Source organism: Microplitis mediator, chromosome 6, assembly GCF_029852145.1.
Source record: "Microplitis mediator isolate UGA2020A chromosome 6, iyMicMedi2.1, whole genome shotgun sequence".
In the NCBI taxonomy this organism is placed as follows: Eukaryota; Metazoa; Arthropoda; class Insecta; order Hymenoptera; family Braconidae; genus Microplitis; species Microplitis mediator.
In genome coordinates, this window is record NC_079974.1 from 12,572,295 (window position 1) to 12,597,144 (window position 24,850).

The 24,850-nt window shown below is 31.2% G+C and overlaps 1 protein-coding gene across 1 annotated transcript; it reads right to left on the minus strand.

Annotated features, from left to right (window-relative positions):
- Positions 1–1,190: 1,190 nt before the first annotated feature.
- On the minus strand, positions 1,191–13,830 carry LOC130670528 (uncharacterized). Its single transcript, XM_057473942.1, has 5 exons — positions 12,978–13,830; positions 12,759–12,830; positions 12,432–12,569; positions 5,564–12,158; positions 1,191–3,122 (listed from the first exon to the last, which is right to left on the minus strand). The coding sequence occupies exons 1-4, from the start codon at positions 13,828–13,830 to the stop codon at positions 9,088–9,090; spliced, it is 4,134 nt and encodes a 1,377-aa protein (XP_057329925.1). The 3' UTR covers positions 1,191–3,122; positions 5,564–9,087.
- Positions 13,831–24,850: the final 11,020 nt, after the last annotated feature.

Genomic DNA, 24,850 nt, shown 5'->3' on the forward strand with positions numbered 1-24,850 from the left:
ATCGCTCTGATGATGAGTAACTCTAACGAAGAGCAAGAGAAAGTAACTTGTCAGGAGTAATACCCCTTCTACGAGTTACTCACTGAGGAGTTTTTCAAGAGAGACTCCTCTAGCAAAAACTCCTGAAAGGAGCGAAACTTAGATGCTTAAATCGAATACTCTTTAAAATTGTGGTGGGGTAAAAATTGAGAAATAGCTATTTGGGAGCGACTTCTACTTTATCTACTCTGAATTCTACTATATCTACACTGATGAAAATTTAATATAATTTTCTTAATAAACAGAAAATAGTTTTAAATATATTTTTTTTAAATTTATGGGGCGTTGAAGTTAATAAAAAAAAATTGTTTTAATTTTGAAGTATTTTTTTATTTATTTTTGTAAAGAAAAAAATAATAATTTTAAAACAAACGATAAATCGTACATATGTTTTTTAAACTATTAAATATATTAGAAAAGTGGAATAATTTTATTTATCAAATTATTCTTTAGATCAATAAGTTATTCAATTTTATTATTTTTTAATAGTTGATAAATACAAATTGTATGATGTTTTTTTATACGAACAAAAAAAATTTGTATTAAAATAAAAAATGAATATTTTATTTAGCGAATAACTTATAGAATCAATAATAAGAATATTCTATTTATAATCTATACTTGGTAAATGAGCCAGATTAGGCCATTATTTTTTAATTTTTTTTCTTATATGAGAATAAGAATTCATATTAAAGTATAGAATATAGTTAATAATTCTAAAATATTTAATTACTTTTAGAAAATTATTTACTTCATCAATTATATACAAAAATCAATTTTTCTGCCATTTGTTTAAAAATGCAAGTTATGATTAAAAAAAAAATATTCCTTAATAATTTATTTAAATAATCAACGTATGAAAAAAACGAATATAAACAATAAGATATTGTTTTTAAGAAAAAATTAATTTTTTAAAATCATTATTTTCTTACGCTAACACACGGTGAAAAAAAATTAAACTTTACCAAAGCTAAGTTATTAATTATAAAAATTACCCTCACATTCGATTACCTACTCGCTATGAATGGAGATAAAAAATTTTAGAGTTGCAAGATAACTTCGTTTCAAATATTTATTTTTACTTACCGAAATTCAGTAAGGTACATAAGTAAATAAAATATTTTATTGTTTGTAAAATTATTAATGAGTTCTATTCATATTTATTATTTACAGCCTTCATAAATACATATTTTTATAATTTGTTCTAACAATCTTCATAAATATTTTTATAATTTGTTCTAACAATCATTATGGAATTCAATAAGTTGGACTTTAATCTACTACGTAGGTCTGAGAAAATGTATTTTAATCCAGAAAATAATCTTTCGACAGTAGCTTGCGTGGCTGGCGTTGCCAAAACGATTTTTGCTAAGCTATATAACTCTGGCATTAATATTTTCTTCGATTCCCAGTACTGTAATAGTTCCATTCCCAGGCTTCTTTCTTGCTGTTTAATAAAATTTGATAACAATTGACTTATATCAATGTCACTAATATTCTCAATTTTGGCCTTGTTCCTAGCTTTTAGCGCTGCCATAATTGAAGCCGGAATGGCCGCAGATGGAGTTGGATCATTCATTTGTTCTTGATCCACAATTGATGTACCTTGTTGAGCCTCGCTACTCACTTTTTTTTCATTTAATTTCTTCCAAAGTTGAGTTAGATGATCAATAGCTTTTATTTTTTGATCATTATTTAATGAAGCATTGCAGACAGGGTCTAAAAAAACACTAGCTAGAAGCACTTCATTTTTAAAAAGCTCATCTTGTTTAATCTTCATGTACTTTACAATATTTTTTGACAATGAATTGAATTTGTTCAGTTTCCTCCAAACACATCAGCCATATTGAATAAAATTCAGGTAACGTCAACTGCTCTTTTTGAAGTTGTAAGGTGGCACTCTTAGCTGGCTTTAATGCAGTCACATATTGTTTTATATGATTCCAATCATTTGTCGACAATTGAGGAACATGGCATTTCAAATCTTCTAATTTTAATAATGACGATAACATGTCATGAGTAGATTGCCAACGAGTTGGCGGGTCGAGGACTGGTTTCGATGCAGCTGGACGTAACCGTCGAATTTCATTCATGGTAGAATCTACCCTGAAAATTTTTACTGCATTTCTTGCTTTCGATAATGTTGGCTGTATTTTTGACACATTAATAGCTTTTTGGATCGCAAGTTGCAGTGTATGAGCCGCACAACGAATACTGACGAGCTTTAAACTTTCTTCAAAATTTTCTATAGCATCCTCAAGTTCAAGCTCCAATGAATCAGTTTGCAAGCTTTCTTTATTGCTTTCCGTGGTATCCATAAATGTGATATCTTCAGTTGCATCTTCTTGATTTTGATGATCAGCAGTATTAATGTTAGCATCGATACTGTCTACAGATGCACTGCGAATATTTTCGACAATTAACGATTCCAGGTTTTCTGATTGTGAATTGATCGCTAATAACTCAGAAAGCTTAATCATATTAGTTCCGTTATCGGACATAAAAGAATATATATTGGAAACACTGATATTGTACATCGCAAATATGTTCAAAATTAATTTTTTTTAATTTTCGCCAGAATGCTTGTCTGTAATTTCTTCTACTGCTAAAGTTCTGATATGTATTTTTCCACTTTTATTAAATTGAATATTAACCCCTAAAAATGATCGACCCATTCGCGAGGCAATGTCAACTTTCAGACTGATTAATTTGTTGTCTATTACTTCATCCTGGACTTTCTTCTTGATTTTTTCAGCAGCAACAAAAACATCGTCTTTCATTGTTTCTTCTGTTATAATTAATTTTTCTGGTAATCTTAATAGGATGGGATCCAGAATCCTTCTCATTCCTTCATCGTTGATGATTGAAAATGGCCGGCCGTCAATAGTTACAAACTTTAACATTGCTGTCATGATAATTTTTTCGTTTAACTGGACGTTCGTTAGACGTTTAAGGTCCGTTTTAGGATCGTTTTCAGCATCAGTTGATGACAGTGATTCACTGTCAAGGTGGATCTGATATTCATCGAAAATCTCCCGATGGCAAGATTTTAAATGACGCTTCTGATTATAAGTATGGGTTTTCTGTAAAGTAAAAAAAAAAAATAATGTATTAAATTACTTAATCCACAACATTTTCATAAAGCAGTAAAAAGAAAATATATATATATAATTTTTTTTTTTTTTAACACCAGTAAAAAAAACAGTAGAACCTGTAACTATTACGTTTGATTCAACCGAAATTTCAAAATTTTTAATCAACAAAAACTGATTAAAATTGAAAATTAAAAAAAGTACAGCGGCTGTAAAATCTATCCGTACCTATCATACTTCTTATGTATAAAATAACGTTTTTTTTAAATATAATTTTACTCGAAAAATCTAAATATTAGGGTGGTCGTTAAAAATTAAATTTTCTCAGGCGCCCCATAAAAAGCTTCTTTTCAGTGAAAAATTCGGGGGGAACTTGGTTTTTTCGTTTTAAGTAAAAAGAACACGTGCCGAAGGACGATCGAAGTTCATTTTTCGATACAATCGCGTATTTTTTTAAATATCTCATGAAATATGCAGATTAAAAGAAAAAATCATAGAAATAATTTTGAAGGAAATTAGATTCTTGACAAAAAAGGTTGAGTTCATTTTCTTCATAAAACGTGTATTTATGAAGACATTAAAAAAAAACTTTTTTAGATCTTATCAATTGGTGGGCATTTTTAGGATAAGGAATGTTAAAAATAACGTTTTTTCTTAAATATAGACAACTTCATAACTCGTTGTATATCAATTAATGCTTGTTACAGTTTCTATATTCTTAGAAAAATATTATTTTCATCATTTGGAATCCTTCAAACGCTCAATTCATCAGATCTAAAAAAAGTTTTTTTAAAATATCTTTATAAATACACATTTCATAAAAAAAATGAACATGGCCTTTTTGATCAAGAATTTAATATCTTACAAAATTATCCCAATGATTTTTTCCTTTAATTTGCATATTTCATGAAATATTTGAAAAAAAAACGCAATTGTATCAGAAAATGAACTTTGATCGTCTTTCGACACGTGTTCTTTTTACTTAAAACGAAACAACCATCAAATTCTCTACGTATTTTTTCACTAAAAAGAAGCTTTTTATGGGGCGTCTGAGAATATTTAATGTTTAACAACCACCTTACTAAATATTGTATTTCACTCATAAAATATTTACTGTTTCAAAAATCTTGATATTTAAATAAAAGTAAAATTAGTAGACGTAAAGCAATTTTTGAACTTTTCAAATAAATAAGTTAATGAGATATGCCAATTGAAAAAAAAAAGTTTCCTATAAAAACATTTAAAATTTTCATGTGCATATTTTTAATTTCTTTTTGTAATAAGAAGTTTTTCTTTTAAAAATATCGAAATATTAGTGGACAAACTAAATATATATAATTTTGAAATAAAAAATAATTGGAAAAACATCAAACATTGGGGCTCAAATTTTTAAATCAATCTTAAGTATACTTTTTCGCATTTTTATCAAAAAATTGTCAATACTATGAATACTTACAGCTGAATAACTACAATTAGCAATTTTACATTTGGCTTGGTCTATTGTGTATTCAAAAAAAAAAATGCATTTGGCTTCGTTTTTTTCCTCTAATCTGATTTGTATCCATTTTTATGAAACTCGATGATAAAAGTACTGTAAGGAATGCTTGATCGAATAACACTGAGAACTAACTGTTGTATAAATCGAACAGACTTTGAGAAATTGAAATACTGAGACACTTGTAATTTTAGATGCTTCCAATAGAGGCAAATGAGAGCAACTAATGATTTGAATGAATGTTCTTTTGCATCCAAAAGTAAAGCAAGAAGTGGGGGTAGCCAAATTTTCAAGATCTAATTACAGTAGAGCCTCAAACACTTAAAAGAGGGGTGTTAATGACTTTTCAAAGGTATAAGAATTATTACCTGAATTTGAGTATTAACTAGGAATCTTTTTAATTCGTGTCCTCGAAAATCGAAGAAATGAAACTGAAGATAAATTTACATGGAACTTTAGATTTACAATAAATAAATAAATCAACTTTATTATTTATAACTACTGAATTAGTTATTGTGATACAATAAACATTTCCGAATGAAGTAAAAGCAAATGAGTATACGATCTTGTTGTAGCACATTTTTATGTTTGTTAAATTACTTTTTAAAAATATTAAAAACATCGTCCAACATAACATTATCAAATTTTGAACAAGAAGAATTAAAATAACTGAATATTGATGGCCAGAGCCACTTTTGCTAAAACATCACAACTGTTAAAAAAACGTCTGCTATCTGGTCTTAAAGTATTGTTACGTCCAAGATGACGAAAACACGTTTTTCAGTCCCTTAATTTTGAGTCAAAGCACTTAAGCCATTTACTCGGGTAGCGGGGACCTCGCTATTTAGTGTCGAGTATGTCAATATACGAAAATAGGATGTACGAGGTGAATGGATGTGTCTTATCACTAGATAAATGAACAATTTATTAAACTTACAGTTGGTTTATTCAATATAACAATATGTCAGGATACAAGATTTTGGCTGAGCTGGAGACCAGATCGTTGATTAGAATTCGACTCGTTTGAAATTGTTGTTGATTGAAATTCGATTTAAGATGAGATGTTGTCAGGTGGCTTGATGGTTGGTTACGGTTCTTGAAAGTTGATACTTGTTGATGTGAATGAGCAAAAGGGGGTACTTATACTGGGTAATTGACAATCTGTCTGAATATACTTTTTAATATGACGAAACTTTATTTAAATGTGAATAATAAAAATTGAAGCAGCAATAATATTCAATAGGAATAATTTTATTATTTAAATTATTTATAATATTGAATAAAAGAATTAAAAATCGAATTTATTTTTAATTAAAATGATTCTACTTAAATTGTATAAACTCTGAATTTAATATTATAACGACTCGAGCAAGAAATAGAAATTCGATATTTAAAATATTAAGGTTTCGCGTAATCAAGAGCTTGATAATTAATGGGCGCAGAGGACTGATTCGCGGCAGCTTTTATAGGCGCATTCCTAGGCGAGGGGTAACACGCGCGACCTTGATTTGAGATTTGTTACCAAAAACTAATGTTATTTGGAAGATTTGACGAATTGCGGGGCGTGGTGTGGGATAAAGGCGTACGTGACCATTTCGGGTAGAAGCTTCTAGAACAATGTCCCCACCAAGAATAATACACCCGTTCCCCACGTTATTAGATAGGGACTATTTTAAATTATTAATTACGGATTATTAATTAGATTTGAAGCATAGCTGTTTATTGATTATTAATCTCCTTATTATTATCTTTCGATTGATTATAATTATTTCTTTTTATCACTATTGGTGTAGATGTTATTCATATTTTTAATTATTATGGGTTAGTTATGAATAATTTTTATATTATTCTTGGTTTAATTAATTAAGGTGGAAATTCGGGTCACGATGACATTTTTAGTTTATAATTATTTCAATTATTTATCGATTTATTCAAAGTGGTAATTCGTAATAATTTCATATGTGTTAGTGAGAAGCGGAGGGATACATTACGTAGAGGGGCGTGAGGCTAGTCTTCATAGAACTAGTATAAAGGAGCTTCATGACATTTGTAATTATTATGGGATAATTATGGAAAAGATTTATTTTATTCTTGGTTCAGTGAATTTAGGTAAAAATGCGGACTATTATGGCGTTTTTAGGTTGTAATTATTTCAATTATTTACCGAGTTATTCCAAGTGGAAATTTGGGATAATGTCATATGTGTTAATGTGAAGCGGAGGGATACATCTTACGGAGGGGCGGTAGAAGATGGGTCAAGCAGCACGTATCCCCAAATAAGGAGATTTTATAATGATGGCACGCGTCAAGAGAGAAGACCGCGAAAGCGCAAGCGTCGAATACAACACTTAGTTGAGTTATTAGAGGCAAAGCTATATTCCTACATATGTGTTAGTGAAAGATAATGGGAACGAAATAGTAGATTCCCTGACTGATCTATGCCGGTTAGCCAGTCGGTATATAAGCTTTTATCCTAATCTCGCGTTTTTTGTCGTTACCCGCTGGACTATTATAATTCTCTCATGTTATGAATAGGTGGCTATGAGGTTTATTATCTGTAGAACGTCAAAATTATTATTTATATTTCCTGTCGCGGTATGTTATAGTGGTTTCATGATATGTAGATTATGAATGATTATCCTATTTATTTTTCTCGTCAGTACGTTAGAATATTGCGTCTCCAATTTTTAATTTGTTTTTTTCTTATTTTATCTGAGTTCTCGTTTTTTTTTTTGTTTCACATCAACAGTCTCAACAATCATCTGACCTTGAATATATAATATACTCTTTTATTATTATTTTTTTTTGTTAATTATTAAATCTTTAGTTGTTTCTGGAATTTGACATGTTACGCCGTAACATACCTCCCTACGTAAAAATGAGCGTCGGGGTCTAATGATCGCGACGCGAATTCCTTTTGCCAATCTGGTATCCAACTGTACATTGGTTATTACATTTATTTTGTATGGTTATTGTTAATCAATCTTCCTATATACTACTACAAGATTACGGTATGTGACCAGAATGAGTGAACAATAATACTAGTAACAACATTAAATATATTTTTTTTTGCACTGTTATCTCATCATGGTCTTGACATATAATTATTCGAAAAAAAAAGAATTTTACAAAACTTACAGATATTCTGTTGTATAGTGATTATCATGTAATTAGTATTCTTGTACTTTAATTCAACTTGTCTTTGTTCAAGTAATGTAACGTATTGACATGGTTTCCTGGTCAGCACTGGTCATCGATTCCAGATCCTGGTTAGGCCTTATGTTAATGATTATGTTCTTTCCAATTTTGAGTTGTTGTCTGGTTCCAGGGTACTAGCAACGGTGCCCTGTGGCTGGTAACACCTGATATGGGTTTCTCTCATTAATGTTTTAAGATTTCTACACCCAGTGAGGCCTCGAAAATACACTAGCATACTATAAAAGATTACAAATGATTAAGACAGTGATAATATTGTTGGATTACATTAGTCCCTTGATATCTAGTCATGGAAGATTGATTTTTTTTTTGTTTTGAAAAGAACTACATAATAATTTTAAATAACAAAAATAATAGAAAAAAAAATACTCGTGTGAAGTTTCTATGGTTTTTGCTTCACAATTGTTACACAATGAAATAATAATCATTTTAAAACTGTTACAAAATTCTCGGATGTTTTTTTTTTTTTTTTTTTTTTTATATATTTTTTTTTTTTTATTATATATTTCGGTTGATTAGAATAGAAAATATATTGAACCCCTTTGTTTTGGTTTGATTAGATGTAAAAATTTTTTTTTTTTTTTTTTTTTATTTTGATTAATTCAAATAGAAATTTTTATTTTTATTTATTTATTTTATTTTATTTATTTATTTATTTTTTTTTTTCCAACTCTGTGTTTTTTTTTGTTGATTAAATATTATTTTTTTGTTAAATATTTTTTTTTTTGATTTTACCCGAACTCTTGGTTTGGTTGCATTAAGTCGTAGTAGTCAAGATAAGTCATTATTGTAGAAATACTTAGTGCGTTTAGTTCTGTGGAAAAGGTCATACAAAAAACAATTAGGGTTTCCTTAAACGTTTTACCTTAATTTCCTTATCTATGTTTTATTAGTTGATTAGTAAAAAAAAAGACTAATAGTCAAAAGGATTCTTATTGGTTCTTGATTACAGGTTGACTCCAGAAAAGAAATTTTCCCTTACAAAATGACAGTTGGGTTGATATTGTAGATGAAAATATTCCGAGTCAACAGAACTTTGGAAGTTGCATACAGTAACCCCGCAGTGGAAACATACAACCTTATCTCCTTCACCGGTGTAGAAAAATCCACTTTTAGACATGTCATCAGATGTGATGTAGGGCACTGACCATCCTTGAAAACTGGCTAAGCGATCAGATTCTAAACGGTAGTGAGGATAACGTGGTGTGGGTGATAAATTGGAATAATTAGTTATTAGTAAGCCTCTTATAGCCTTGGTGTCCAGTTCAACGGATGCGTCCATGCATAGAATACTGTTTGGTGAAGCCATTGTGATGACCACTTGTACCAATCCTGCTCTTGACTCAATTTTTCGTTACTTCGTCTGGCAAAAGAAATTCTTACTAAATTGTGCGAGTTAGTTTTGATACGTATGGTGATAATAATAAAAAAAATAATATAATAAAGGATATAAAAAGATGGTTGTAATTTCTTAAAACGTGGTAGTAACGATTTTTCATGCATTCTCCGAGAGCCTTCGTCACATGGTTCTCCTTTTTCATTCAAAAAATAAAGATAATTGTTTTTCTGCATATATATCTGATCTCGAGTTTCTACTACTCGTCGTGGTGCTCCTGATCGGTTTCGTTTCAAATCCGGTGGTTCATCCTCATCGTCAATCATAGGATCATCCTCTTCTTCGTCGTCTCCTAACTCTAAGTCCTCGAAGTTTTCTGAACCGCTATCATCATTATTTTCCCAATGAAATAGTTGGCCCTTGGATTCTGACTTTCGTGTATCCCTTACATTTGCATTTACAAGTGCCCAGTCATCTGATTTTTCGTCATCCTCCGTTGAATCGTCATCTTCTTTTATTTCCTTAGGTTCTTTTTGCGGGATCATTGATTGTCTTCGTGTTCTTGTTGCAACAGGAGCATTGTATGATGTGGATGGTTGAGGTGCTTCCATTTCTTCGGCCTTGGCTCTTGCGGCTTGAGCTCTAGTTATTATCAATATTTGTGTTTTTAAATCTTCACTCAGCTCTTTCTCATTTCCGATTTCTTCAATTTGTAAGGATGGTGGATTCCTGGATAATGCGTCGGCATTAACATTCGTTTTTCCAGCTTTATAGATCACTTCGAATTGATATTCTTGTAGTTTTAACCTCCATCTGGTTAAACGTGAAGTTGGATCTTTCGCTGTTTGCATCCAGACCAAGGGTTTATGATCCGTAACTAATTTAAAAGGCCGTCCATAAAGATATGAACGAAATTGAGATACTGAATGTAATATTGCTAGTGCTTCTTTTTCGTAAGTACTGTATTTTTGTTCGTTATCATTTAGAACGCGAGATGTATATTCTACTGGGCGATCCTTCCCGATAGGCCCTTGACTTAGTATTCCAGCTATTGCAATACCTGATGCATCAGTTGTAACCACAAAAGGCTGTGACTGGTCAGGGTATTGTAATACTGGCTCTTCGCATAGTTTGTCTCGTAAAATTTCAAAAGCTTCTTGTTGACTCCTGCCCCATTCGAAGGTCATTGACTTTTTTAATAAATTTGTTAAAGGTTTTGCAATTTGTGAAAAACGATGAATAAATCGGCGGTAGTATCCTGCAAGTCCTAAGAATTGGCGTATATTCTTTTGAGTTCGTGGACGAGGAAAATTCTTGACTGCCGTTACCTTAGCTGGATCAGGTCGTACTCCCTCAGCTGATATAATATGACCCAAATAGATGACCTCCCTTCGTAAAAATTCGCACTTATCCGGTTGAAGTTTTAAATTCGCATCCTTAAGTCGTTTCATAACTCGTTCCAATTTTAAAGAGTGTTCTTCCAATGAACTTGCATAGATCACAATATCATCTAAATAAACAAATACTTCTATTCCTTGTAAACCCGATAAAACAATATTCATTATTCGCTGAAAGGTAGCAGGTGCAGTTTTAAGTCCGAATGGCATACGTGAAAATTCAAAATGTCCAAACGCAGTTGAGAAAGCTGTCTTATGGCGATCAGCTGGGTCTACTTCCACTTGGTGATAACCAGATTTCAAATCTAGTGTAGAAAAATAAATTGCTCCACCTAATTGTTCTAAAATCTCAGTTATTAGAGGTAGTGGTTGAGCATCACCGATAGTTTTTTCATTTAAAGGTCTGAAGTCCAATACCAATCTATATTTCTTGTTTCCTTGTGAGTCTGGTTTCTTTGGTACAATCCATACGGCAGTATTATACGGTGAAATTGAAGGCACAATGATTCCTTGTTCTTCTAACTCCTTAGCTTGTTGATTTATTTCCCCTCTTAAAGTTTGTGGGTAGCGATACTGACGTGTAAATACTGGTACATCATCTATAGTCCTGATTTTATGTGTTAATACATTCGTACAACCCAGCTTGTCTCCAGGTAAAAAGTAGCTATCATGATAAGTTTTAATATGTTCAATAATGCTCTCCTTCTCTTCCTCATTCATGTGACTATGTCTTAAAAGCTGTATAATTTGTTTCACCCGCTCTTTTTTTCGATTTAATGAATATTTATTATCAACTTGCCTACCACAATCATCTTCCAGTTGTGTGTATACAATGCTACTTGTTTTATCTCCTGCGTTGGCATCGTCGTTAGAATTAGTGTTATCGCCCCGTATGTTGACCTTGCTGCCATGGCCACTCACATGACTGTTATCTTCGTTACTATTATTATTATTTTTCATCTTACATTTCTTTCGACCTCTACACTCACAATACCCATTTATTTTAAAATTAATGCAATCCTCATTATCATCAAAATTACAACAATTATCATTAAAATCTGCTTCACTTCCTTCTTCAATTGATTCTTCTTTCCTTGATTCTTCAGGATCCTCCGAGTTGTCTAGCATCCTTTTATTTTCTTGATAATTATTGATAACATACACAGTACTATTTTGTTCACTAATTTTTTTATAATTGAAATCACCATTATTTTTATCAAAATCACAATTAACTTTATTTCCTTGACGTATATCTTTATTTTTATTCAAATCAAAATCACACGTAGTTTTGTTTTCCTTAATTTCACGATTGCTTCCATTGGTTTTCCTGATCCCAGGATCGGGATTAAAACGACGATAACTTTTATTCCTTTCAATATTAATTTCTTCAAAATCATAAACATTTTTATTCCTTTTAAATTCACAATTATTTTCTTCAGTATCAATTTCTTCAATATCACAATTATTTTTCTTTTCTTGAAATTCACAATTATTTTCTTCAACATTATTATCACTTGTATTTTCTTCAGTATTATTATCATTTATATTTTCTTCAGTATTAATATCACAAACATTTTTCTTTTCTCGAAATTCACAATTATTTTCTTCAATATTATTATCACTTTTATTTTTTTCAGCATTATAATCATTTATTTTTTTCTCAGTATTAAATTCTTCAATATCACGAACATTTTTCTTTTCTTGAAATTCACAATTATTTTCTTCAACATTATTGTCACAATTATTTTCTTCAGCGTTATAACCATTTATTTTTTCTTCATAATTAAATTCTTCAATATCACGAACATTTTTCTTTTCTTGAAATTCACAATTATTTTCTTCAACATTATTATCACTTGTATTTTCTTCAACATTATTATCACTTATATTTTCTTCAGTATCACGAACATTTTTCTTTTCTTGAAATTCACAATTATTTTCTTCAACATTATTATCACTTGTATTTTCTTCAACATTATTATCATTTATTTTTTCTTCCATATTAAATTTTTTAATATCACGAACATTTTTATTTTCTTGAGATTCACAATTATTTTCTTCAACATTATTATCACTTGTATTTTCTTTATTATCATTTATTTTTTCTTCCATATTAAATTCTTTAATATCACGAACATTTTTATTTTCTTGAAATTCACAATTATTTTCTTCAACATTATTACCACTTGTATTTTCTTCAGTATTATTATCATTTATTTTTTCTTCAGTATTAATATCACGAACATTTTTCTTTTCTTGAAATTCACAATTATTTTCTTCAATATCATTATCACTTGTATTTTCCTCAGTATTATTATCATTTATATCACGAACATTTTTCCTTTTTTCAAATTCACAATTATTTTTATTCTGTCGACCCTTGACATCTTTGGCATTTTTACCATCGCGTACGGATACATTGACTCTTTTATCCTGTGGAGAATTAATAATAGCTTTCCTCTCGTAATTAGAAACCGAACGGGCATTTCTATTCCCTTGAGAAACACTTAGTTTAACCTTTTTAACACATACGGCATCCTCGCCGCTAACTAGAGCCACACAGGCATTTTCAGGAACATAATCGGCATCCTCGCCGTCAACTAGAGCCAAGCAGGCTTTTTTATTATTTTCAGAAACACGAACGGCATCCTCGCCGTCAACACAAACGGTTTTCCTACCGTCAAATAATTCTTCATATTTAACAAAAGCATTAAAATAATCTATTTCTTGATACGGTTCTAACGTTACCACTGGTATAGCTATTTCAACTTCGTTAGGAGTCGAGTTAACAATATACATATACGCTCTTCCACATCGATTGGTGACAACTGCTTCACCCAAATAAATTCCTTTTTGAATCCTGAGTCTTCCTACGTATCCTGTTTCAATTTCCGGATTCGCAACTCGAACGTAAAATCCCGACTTCGTGCGTGCAGGTACAACAATAGTCTCCTCACGCTCAAAATTTATTCTATTCCCCTGTACTTTTAAACAACCTTGAGAATATAATACGTCTATGTGATTATCTTTTAAAAATTTGGATCCTAAAATTCCGTTTCTTCTTATCGGAAATTCATTGGGAACTAAATGGAATGTAATCGGAATACCAAAAAATTCCGTTTCCATTTTTCCCAACGTAAAAACAAATTCCGCTGTGATACCCGTTAATTTTAGGATTTCACTGCGATCAATCCAGGTGTTTGGATTTATTTTCCCATATTTAATTAAATTTAATTCACAACCAGTATCAATCATAAGTATAGCCGAGTCCAAAATTTCCGTAGCCGTTATTTTTATAGTGGGGGCCTCGCAATCATGACTAAGTCTGACTACTGCCACTGGAACATCTCCGTGTTCTCCTCCGGTTCCATTTCCTCGGCAACTACCTGTAATACTGGACGCTCTGATCTTCCGACCTCCCGTGTCGCGCCCTGACGCGGGGGTGGTGTGTAGTTTCCCGACCTTTCTTCGTTTATACGAGCTCTTCCGTCGCTAGAAGGACCTGGCGGTCTATCGGTAAACGCTTGGTTGTAATTTCTTCTTTTTGTGCAGTCTGCCATAAAATGTCCCGGAGATTTACAGTAATAACAAATTTTTTCATCGATATTTCCATTTACCGGTTCTCGTGAAAATGATGGATTATTGAAAGCATTTCGAGAACTACTATCCATGTTACCATCATTATTGCCGTTATACTGATTGTTATTTCGATAATTAGCAATATGTGAATTATCACGGCGATCGGTATTATTATCATTATAACGATTGTAATTGGGTTGATTATTATCCCTGTAACGATTGTTAAATCGGCTATTAATTTGATCACTGCCACGGAATCGGCTATTATTATTATTATTGTTACTGTTGTATCGGCTACCATTATTATCAATATTAGATGAAAAACGCTCTTGATTACTTTTATTACGATTAAACTCAAGTTGGTAGCAGGCTAGAGCACTATGGCCCGCCTTATTACAAATTTGACATACTATTGGTTGACCTTGTACGACTGTGACTCTTCTCCCCTCCCGATTATTTGGGACGTCATAAGTATACGCCCTATTTGAATAATTTATATCTCTTTTAGATGATATTTTTCCTCTGAGTAAATCTTTAGCACGTAATTCTTTTTCGATCACTACCGCTTCAAATAATGTATTTTGGAAATTTTTATCTCTTGAAATTTTTTGCTCGATCTCGGGTTTAAGTCCTCTTATTAAACAACTTTTAAATTCGTTTCCGTATCTTGCTTTGTCCGCATCAGAAAGTGCTTGACCGACAGGTAATTGGGCTTCTATTACATCCAATATTTGGTTACCTAACTCACGAGCTCGGTTAGTATACGATAGAGTACTTTCGTCATCGCGTTGAAATATTCTCCCCATTTCCCCTTGTAATTGATAAAGTGACTTGGGTGGCTCATATAATTCTTTAAGATGAGATAAGAAGTCGTTAATAGTTTCAAATTGTAATCCCTGTATCGTTCTACGCGCTTCGCCACGTAATTTATTTCTTAACATAAAAACAAGATTTTGTTCCTCGTTTGCTGGAATCATAGCATGGGCTTCGTTACAGCCATCGATAAAATGCGACAAGGGAATATTTTCACCGGTAAAATAAGGAACTGCTTCCACGGCATATTTAATGGATGGTGACATTATTACATTTATAGGTTGCATATTAGGGACTAATTCACGGTTTAAGTTCACAATTTCTCGATTTAAATCCGCGTTTTCCTGTTGTCCCGCTTCGCGTTGACGATCCTCTTGTTCGCGACGTAACCGGTCCTCTTCGCGTTGCCTACGTTCCTCTTCGTGACGTAATCGATCGAATTCTCTTTGTTTCTCCTCGAAATTCTGACGCGTTTGATTTGTATCCGCCGGAATATCTTTATCTAGTTTGGCGCCCGCACTTGGTAAGTTTAAAAATTTACGTTGATCCGATGTTAAATTTTTAGGGTCGATATTTTGCCAATCAAGGTTATCTAATGATTCGTCTTGATCTTCACGGTGTTTACTACGTGATCTCGTATTATACTTATTTTCGTTTGGCATACTCGATCACCTTGGGCATTTCGAAAAATGATCCCACTTCTGACACCAAATTTTATAATTGTGTTACGTCCAAGATGACGAAAACACGTTTTTCAGTCCCTTAATTTTGAGTCAAAGCACTTAAGCCATTTACTCGGGTAGCGGGGACCTCGCTATTTAGTGTCGAGTATGTCAATATACGAAAATAGGATGTACGAGGTGAATGGATGTGTCTTATCACTAGATAAATGAACAATTTATTAAACTTACAGTTGGTTTATTCAATATAACAATATGTCAGGATACAAGATTTTGGCTGAGCTGGAGACCAGATCGTTGATTAGAATTCGACTCGTTTGAAATTGTTGTTGATTGAAATTCGATTTAAGATGAGATGTTGTCAGGTGGCTTGATGGTTGGTTACGGTTCTTGAAAGTTGATACTTGTTGATGTGAATGAGCAAAAGGGGGTACTTATACTGGGTAATTGACAATCTGTCTGAATATACTTTTTAATATGACGAAACTTTATTTAAATGTGAATAATAAAAATTGAAGCAGCAATAATATTCAATAGGAATAATTTTATTATTTAAATTATTTATAATATTGAATAAAAGAATTAAAAATCGAATTTATTTTTAATTAAAATGATTCTACTTAAATTGTATAAACTCTGAATTTAATATTATAACGACTCGAGCAAGAAATAAAAATTCGATATTTAAAATATTAAGGTTTCGCGTAATCAAGAGCTTGATAATTAATGGGCGCAGAGGACTGATTCGCGGCAGCTTTTATAGGCGCATTCCTAGGCGAGGGGTAACACGCGCGACCTTGATTTGAGATTTGTTACCAAAAACTAATGTTATTTGGAAGATTTGACGAATTGCGGGGCGTGGTGTGGGATAAAGGCGTACGTGACCATTTCGGGTAGAAGCTTCTAGAACAATGTCCCCACCAAGAATAATACACCCGTTCCCCACGTTATTAGATAAGGACTATTTTAAATTATTAATTACGGATTATTAATTAGATTTGAAGCATAGCTGTTTATTGATTATTAATCTCCTTATTATTATCTTTCGATTGATTATAATTATTTCTTTTTATCACTATTGGTGTAGATGTTATTCATATTTTTAATTATTATGGGTTAGTTATGAATAATTTTTATATTATTCTTGGTTTAATTAATTAAGGTGGAAATTCGGGTCACGATGACATTTTTAGTTTATAATTATTTCAATTATTTATCGATTTATTCAAAGTGGTAATTCGTAATAATTTCATATGTGTTAGTGAGAAGCGGAGGGATACATTACGTAGAGGGGCGTGAGGCTAGTCTTCATAGAACTAGTATAAAGGAGCTTCATGACATTTGTAATTATTATGGGATAATTATGGAAAAGATTTATTTTATTCTTGGTTCAGTGAATTTAGGTAAAAATGCGGACTATTATGGCGTTTTTAGGTTGTAATTATTTCAATTATTTACCGAGTTATTCCAAGTGGAAATTTGGGATAATGTCATATGTGTTAATGTGAAGCGGAGGGATACATCTTACGGAGGGGCGGTAGAAGATGGGTCAAGCAGCACGTATCCCCAAATAAGGAGATTTTATAATGATGGCACGCGTCAAGAGAGAAGACCGCGAAAGCGCAAGCGTCGAATACAACACTTAGTTGAGTTATTAGAGGCAAAGCTATATTCCTACATATGTGTTAGTGAAAGATAATGGGAACGAAATAGTAGATTCCCTGACTGATCTATGCCGGTTAGCCAGTCGGTATATAAGCTTTTATCCTAATCTCGCGTTTTTTGTCGTTACCCGCTGGACTATTATAATTCTCTCATGTTATGAATAGGTGGCTATGAGGTTTATTATCTGTAGAACGTCAAAATTATTATTTATATTTCCTGTCGCGGTATGTTATAGTGGTTTCATGATATGTAGATTATGAATGATTATCCTATTTATTTTTCTCGTCAGTACGTTAGAATATTGCGTCTCCAATTTTTAATTTGTTTTTTTCTTATTTTATCTGAGTTCTCGTTTTTTTTTTGTTTCACATCAACAGTCTCAACAATCATCTGACCTTGAATATATAATATACTCTTTTATTATTATTTTTTTTTGTTAATTATTAAATCTTTAGTTGTTTCTGGAATTTGACATGTTACGCCGTAACAGTATTGACCCTAAATTTAAAACATGAATAACTTTTGTTAAAAAAAACCGCAGTAGAATATCACAAATGCTGATTGATAAATCGACGTTTCGTCTATTATTGTTAATGGAACTACGCGCTGTAAATACTTTGAACTATTCTATCCATATATAAAGTAATAGGTTCCAATAATTTCAAAACAATAAATTTAATTAAAAAAAAATAAAAATTCATATATACAGAGAATATAATATAGATAGATGACTATCCTCACACGTATATGTAGATCTTGGTATTTTATAACAAAAATCATTTTATTCTCTATCTAAGCTTAAGATTTGGAGAGGTCAATACTTGTCATTAAAAGTTCATTATATTCAGATAGAATAGAACCTTTTATTTTCATAAGTACAATTGCAATTGTGTCATTTAAGTATGCTGATGCTTATCGTCTATGCTTAAAACCTCATTAAAATATAATAGAAGTCTTAAGTATTTTTGTTAATGATAATGTTGTAACGGGGTGGTTTGAATACCCCGAAGCTTTTCGCCAGAAGCCTCGGGTCGGGTCGGTTGCTTTCGGAGCCATGCGCGCTGTCGCTGCTCAGTAGGGCCTGAGGTCCTCAATTCTTATCGAGGCCGGTAGATTGGTTCATTCAGAGGAGTTCACTCTACTCAACAACATCTTTTCCTTTAAACGTACAATTGTCACAGTTTTGTTAATAAAATTTATATTAGTTAATTTGTGAGTTGTCTACCAGGATGTCAAGGCGTATTATACCAACTGTAAGTTTTATACTCTTGTTTATTGATTAATAACGATTGATATTAAAAGTTCTTGTTGATTAGTAAATGATACGTGAGTATTTTCCTCTCTTTCGGCTCTGTACGGTTCTAGGCCCTTCTGGCAACCTCTCTAGCGTTTTCAATTAACTCTCTTTATTATTACTTTTCTACACATGTTCTTTATTAAATAGTATGTAACTCATTGAATATTTTTATCAATAAAATATAATTATCTATGAACACTGTATTATTAATATACGTATAAATATCCTTAATTTTATTTAGTAATAAGTAGTTGAGTAAGTACACCGCGTGCCCGGTGAGTTTTGTCCACCCCTGAGATTACGGTAATTATACTCTTATTATTAATAATTATATATTATATTTGTTCTTAACCCTGCTCGCTGATCACTTGGCACGGGGATCAGGGAGAGGTGTTATAATGTTTATATTGTTAAAATGTATTACAATACTTGAAAATAAAGTTTTGTACTTTTTGGTAATGATCACAGGGAGCATTGCTCCAGAACTGAATAAATAAACACATAAATGAATAAATCAGTTTAATACTTGACTATGTTTATACTCTGAGAAATCTGTTTATTTCATTCAAATAAATATATTTATTTGAATCTATTTAGAAGTATTTATTTGATATTGATAAACTTTATCTGGTTAAAAGTAATATTTTATTGAATGAAATACTTTCAATTTTACTGAATATATTACGAAATACTACAAAAATTGGGATAAACAATCAATGTATTCAGTTTAAAACAAATGGACCATTTCTTATTAAAATAAAAAGATTAGAAAAAAAAACGTGGGAAATAGGTTAGATCTGCGAAATCCATGTCAATGATCGAAATGAGATTATGAATTAAATAATAAATGATAAATTTACGAAGAAAATAAAATCAAAGGAAAATATATTACCTGCAATGCGAACGTTGTAGATTGATGATGATTTTCCCTTCTTTAATATAATCGTAATTTATGTACAAACGAGTGTGATACATTAAATGTGGTTGCGACTTTTCGAGTATTCCATTGACGCGGTACAAAAGTTAAAATTTTTATTTTTTCCTTAAAGCTTGATGCATTAGAAATACACTCTCTTATATAATCTACAAATGGGCTGGTTTGTTCTTCAGTATTTTCACTCATGTTTATGGTGAATTGAATTTTTCTTCTCAGAATCGTTATCACTTTAGCCGAAAAATCAATTGTAGATACGTTAATTGCAATTTTTAAAGAACACAGTATGTACAAAAACAAAACTGTTTGTTGCAAAACGTTTACATAAACTTAGATATTAACAGCTCACGTTTACAGACATGTATCCTGTTCAAGTACTTAACTCATACTATACATATAACTTCAATGTAGAACCTATCTTCATTATCGGCTTTCCTGAAATAGCACGGGACATCTTTGTTGCTCTAGTCCTTTCACATAAACTTTTGTAAACAGATTTTTCAGTAGCTTTCTTTTCAATTTCAAAATAGAGGGGGAACTATGCTTTTACTACCTGAGCTACAGGCCTTTGCTTACTTCCCCAGCGAATTCGGTTATATAAAACAAAAAACTTAAAATTCACCCAGTATTTGAATATGATTCCAATAAGTTTTCCGTATAATCATAAAAACTTACGAAAATTATACTCTACCACACAAATAACTCGTATTTGAACCGTTGATACCGAAATTATATTAAGAAAAAAAAATTTTTTAGATATTTAAACTTGATTCAGACTTGCTTCGCCTTATTTTCTTATGAAGTTATCGAATTGCCGACGATTTTTTAATAGTATCTCGACTTTTTCGATTTAAATTCAATTTTTTTCATCTTAGTTTCAACTTATTCGTCTTTACTTTGAGCACGATAGTCATTCACATTACTTTTGACTTGTTAAACTAAGTCGAAAAAAAGTCATTTATTCGCCTTACATTCGCCTTAATATATAAAAATTATTTCACCTTAGTTTTTTTTGAAAAAACTGAAATATTTCAAATGTCGTGACTTCCGAAAAATTTTTTGTATTTTTTTCTAAAAACTACATTTAAAAACACAAATTTTGAAAAAAAAGTGCCAAAAGGTTGATTTGTGAGAAAGTTATAGCAATTTAAAAAAAAAGAGCGGTTTTTTTCAAAAATCCGTAACTTTTTTTGGGTTGGGTAAAAAAATCTGAAAAAGTTCAGAAAAATGTCTTTGGTAAGATAAAAAATGATAAAAAAGTTTCGAAGTTTTGAAATCGAAGGGGGTCGGGTCAAAACCTCGGTGATTTGGCATGGAATGCCTCATACACAATATACACTAATGCAAAAAATTAAAGGAGCAGAAATAATTTATAAATTTTTTAGTGATTTTTGGAAGGCTGTGACTTGGTAAAAAATGATCGTATCGAGATTTTAAAAAAAGCATTTTACAGCTTGAAATCTCTAGTTTTGGTGCATTTTTTTTCAAATTTTTTTAAAGCTTTGGTTATTGCGCAAACATGAGAAATACCGTGAGACAAAAAATTTCTAAATTTTTTTTTTTTTTCCGAAGAGCCCACGGACCAGGAAAAAATTCTTTTAACTAAACGAATGGATAGATCGTTTAGCAAATTTATTCAGCTTCAATTTGGTTTTTTTTAACCTTGTAGGATAATTTGTCGCAGAGATATCAGCCTTCAAACAGAAAATGATCCTTTTGGCTTTGATCATCGATATTTCAGGTACCAATGATCGCACAGAAAGTCAAAGGGCGGCGGTGAAAACTTGAATGAATTCTCTACAAGGCCCTGTCATCATTTTTTGAAAAAAAAAATTTTTTTTATTTTTAACATCCATTAAAAGTAAGTACAAAAAACTGACTTTTTTTGGTTTTTTAGTAAATGAACCGCTACTCTGCAAATATCGATAAAAAAAATAATGTTGCCAGAGACTTTTTTAGCTTAATGTACCCCCAAGACCCCTGTAAATTTTTAAATTGATCTATCGGACCGTTTTTAGGGAATCATCGATCAAAGTTTAGCTAAACAATTAAAGGAGCAAGTTTTGTTCCTTTAATTGTGTAATCATAAAAAATTTCCAAAAAATGTCAAAAAAAAAATCTAGAACACAAAAAACAAGTTTTAATTTTTTTTTTCTTCGATTTTTTTTGGAAATTTTTTATTTTTTTTGTTATTTCTCGCATTTGCTGACTCACCAACGCAAAAATTTGAGAAAAGTCGAAAAAAAAAAATTTTCCCATTTTGATTATGATAACACAATTAAAAGAACAAAACTTGCTCCTTTAATTGTTTAGCTAAACTTTCCCTGATTAAAAAAGTGAATTGAAAAGTATTGAAAATTATCTCAATTCTTTTCAATCCCTCGGCGGTTTTAGAAAGTATTGAATGGAATTGAAATTTCGATCGTTTGAATACTTTCTAATTCCAAAGTGGAATTCGAAAGTATTGAAAAGAATTCAATCTTTCATCATTTCAATTTAGGTATTGAGAAGGATTCGGAAAGATTCAAAAATTTCAATTCATTTCAATCTTTTTCAATCCCACACTTGATCCGAAATGTCGGATTATTTAGGTATTGAGAAGGATTCAGAAAGATTAAAAATATCAATTCGTTTGAATCTTTTTTCAATTCCTCGGAAGTTCAGAAATTCTTTTATTATTTTGGGATTGAAAAGTATTCATTTTATGTCAAAATGAATGAATACCTTGGGGTATAGAAAGTATTCGAAAAGATTCATTTCTCATCTTTTTCAATACTTTTCAATTTACTTTTTTAATCAGGGTTAATCGATGATTCCCGAAAAACGGTCCGATAGATCAATTTAAAAATTTACAGGGGTCTTGGGGGTACATTAAGCTAAAAAAGTCTCTGGCAACATTATTTTTAACTTCCCGCTAAGAAAATTGTAAATTTTCAAAAATTCGGGAAGTTATTGGTTTCGGTCCGATTTACGAAAATCGAATTTCCATCAGATGTCGACGTTTTGAGGTCCTAGGAAGCTATCCTGACTAATTTCACGTTGATGTCCGAGTGTATGTATGTGTGTACGTACGTACGTACGTACGTATGTACGTATGTAAATATTCATAACTCTTGAACGGATGAACCGATTTTGATCGTTGAGGTGTCATTCGACGCGGCTTGTTAATGTCTTGAAGCCGTAAAAATTTGAACTTAATCGGTAGGGTGCATTTAGAGATATTTCAAAAATAAAATTTTTTCGAAAATGTTTTATTTAGATAACTTTTAATTTGCTTGATGGATTTATTCCAAAATCTAATCAGCTCTAAAACTCTATAAGCCGCGTCGAATGCCAACTCAACCATCAAAATCGGTTCATTCGTTCAAGAGAAACCGTTGACGAAAAAATTCAAAAAAAAATTTTTTTTTGGTTTTTTCGAAATTTCTCAAAAACGACTCGATAAATCGATTTTAAAATTTAATTAGCTTTAGAACTGGATAAAATACGTCGATTGCCGCCTCAACCATCAAAATCGGTTAATTCGTTCGCGAGATATCGTGGGAGAAAGAAATGCTAAAAAATGGTTTTTTACAAAACAATAGCATACAAAAGTATTTGCGAGCTCGAAGAGCTCGAAAATGTACTCACAATAAAGTTTTTCGAACTCAACGAGCTCGAAAACAGTGGGAAGTTTTGAGGCTGGCCCGCAGGGTCAACTGACAGACTGATTTTTTTTATCGATATTTGCAGAGTAGCGTTCATTTACTAAAAAACCAAAAAAAGTCATTTTTTGTACTTACTTTTAATGGATGTTGAAAATAAATGAAATTTTTTTTTCAAAGAATGATGACAGGGTCTTGTAGGGAATTCATTCAAGTTTTTACCGCTGCTCTTCGACTTTCTGTGCGATCATTGGTACCTGAAATATCGATGATCAAAGCCAAAAGGATCATTTTCTGTTTGAAGGCTGATATCTATGCGACAAATCGTCCTACGAGGTTAAAAAAAATACCAAATTGAAGCTGAATAAATTTGCTAAACGAACTATTCATTCGTTTAGTTGAAAGAATTTTTTTCCGGTCCGTGGGCTCTTCGGAAATAAAAAAAAATTTAGAAATTTTTTGTCTCGCGGTATTTCTCATGTTTGCGCAATAACCGGAGCTTTTAAAAAAATTTGAAAAAAAATGCACCCAAACTAGAGATTTCAAGCTGTAAAATGCTTTTTTTATAATCTCGATACGATCATTTTTCACCAAGTCACAGCCTTCCAAAAATCACTAAAAAATTCATAAATTTTTTCTGCTTCTATAATTTTTTGCATCAGTTTATATAAATATTATTAATAGTTATACTTATGGCTAACTGTTAATAAATTTTTGTTTTTGACTTTAAACATTAATAAATTGAAATGTGTCGAATATTTTGATGGTAAATTCGGTGCACAGTTTCTTTGATTCTTCCTCTACGAAATAAAAGTTATTAGATGACCTGATCCTGTAAACAGTTTTTATTTTAGAGCCATTTATTTCCGCGGTCACATCGTGAAACGCGTTTTTTTGTTAATAAAAAGTAGTCGCGTAGGGTTTTTAGTCTGGTAACAAATTTTTCTTCCCGGTGAATTTGTAGTTTTAAATGACCTCACAAAATTTCAGAAGGTTTTTGACCTCATGAACATAAAATGTTCACAAAGTAAAATTATTTTTTTTATTTACAATAAATTAATAATTTTTTAAAAAATCATCACGAGAACGTTTTCAAAATGAAGCTTTTTTTTTTTTTTCATTACGGTTAGTCAATAATAAAAAAAAAAATCGTCTTGACAAGTTATATATGAATCAAATGAAAATTCCGATTCATTTATATACATTGTCGGGTCGATTTTTTTATAAAAGTTTGTTTTTATTGATAATAATATTAATAATAGAATAAGTAGTTTAATAAATGAATGATAGAAAAAAAAATTAATTTTAATTGCATAATCGTTCTTGACACGATAAGTTATTTATCGATTTTACGAAATTAGCAACTTATTGATAAACACATTGTCGGATCGATTTCTTAAAAAATTTTTAAATTATTGCTCATACAAAAAAAGAAAAAAAATTTTGTGAATATGATGAGAATATGAGAAAGAAGTTGAAATTTATGACGACGACAAGTTTAGGGCGCTAGCATATGGCGTTTCATTATGGTAAAGCAGATACCTCTCTCCGTATAGAGACCTTCGAGGAGAACAAAGGTGGGGGGAGTTTTTGGTCAAGCGTCTTGGACCGACTCGCTCCTCTCAGGAGTAACTTCATAAGTTCTTACTCTCACTCGACTCGC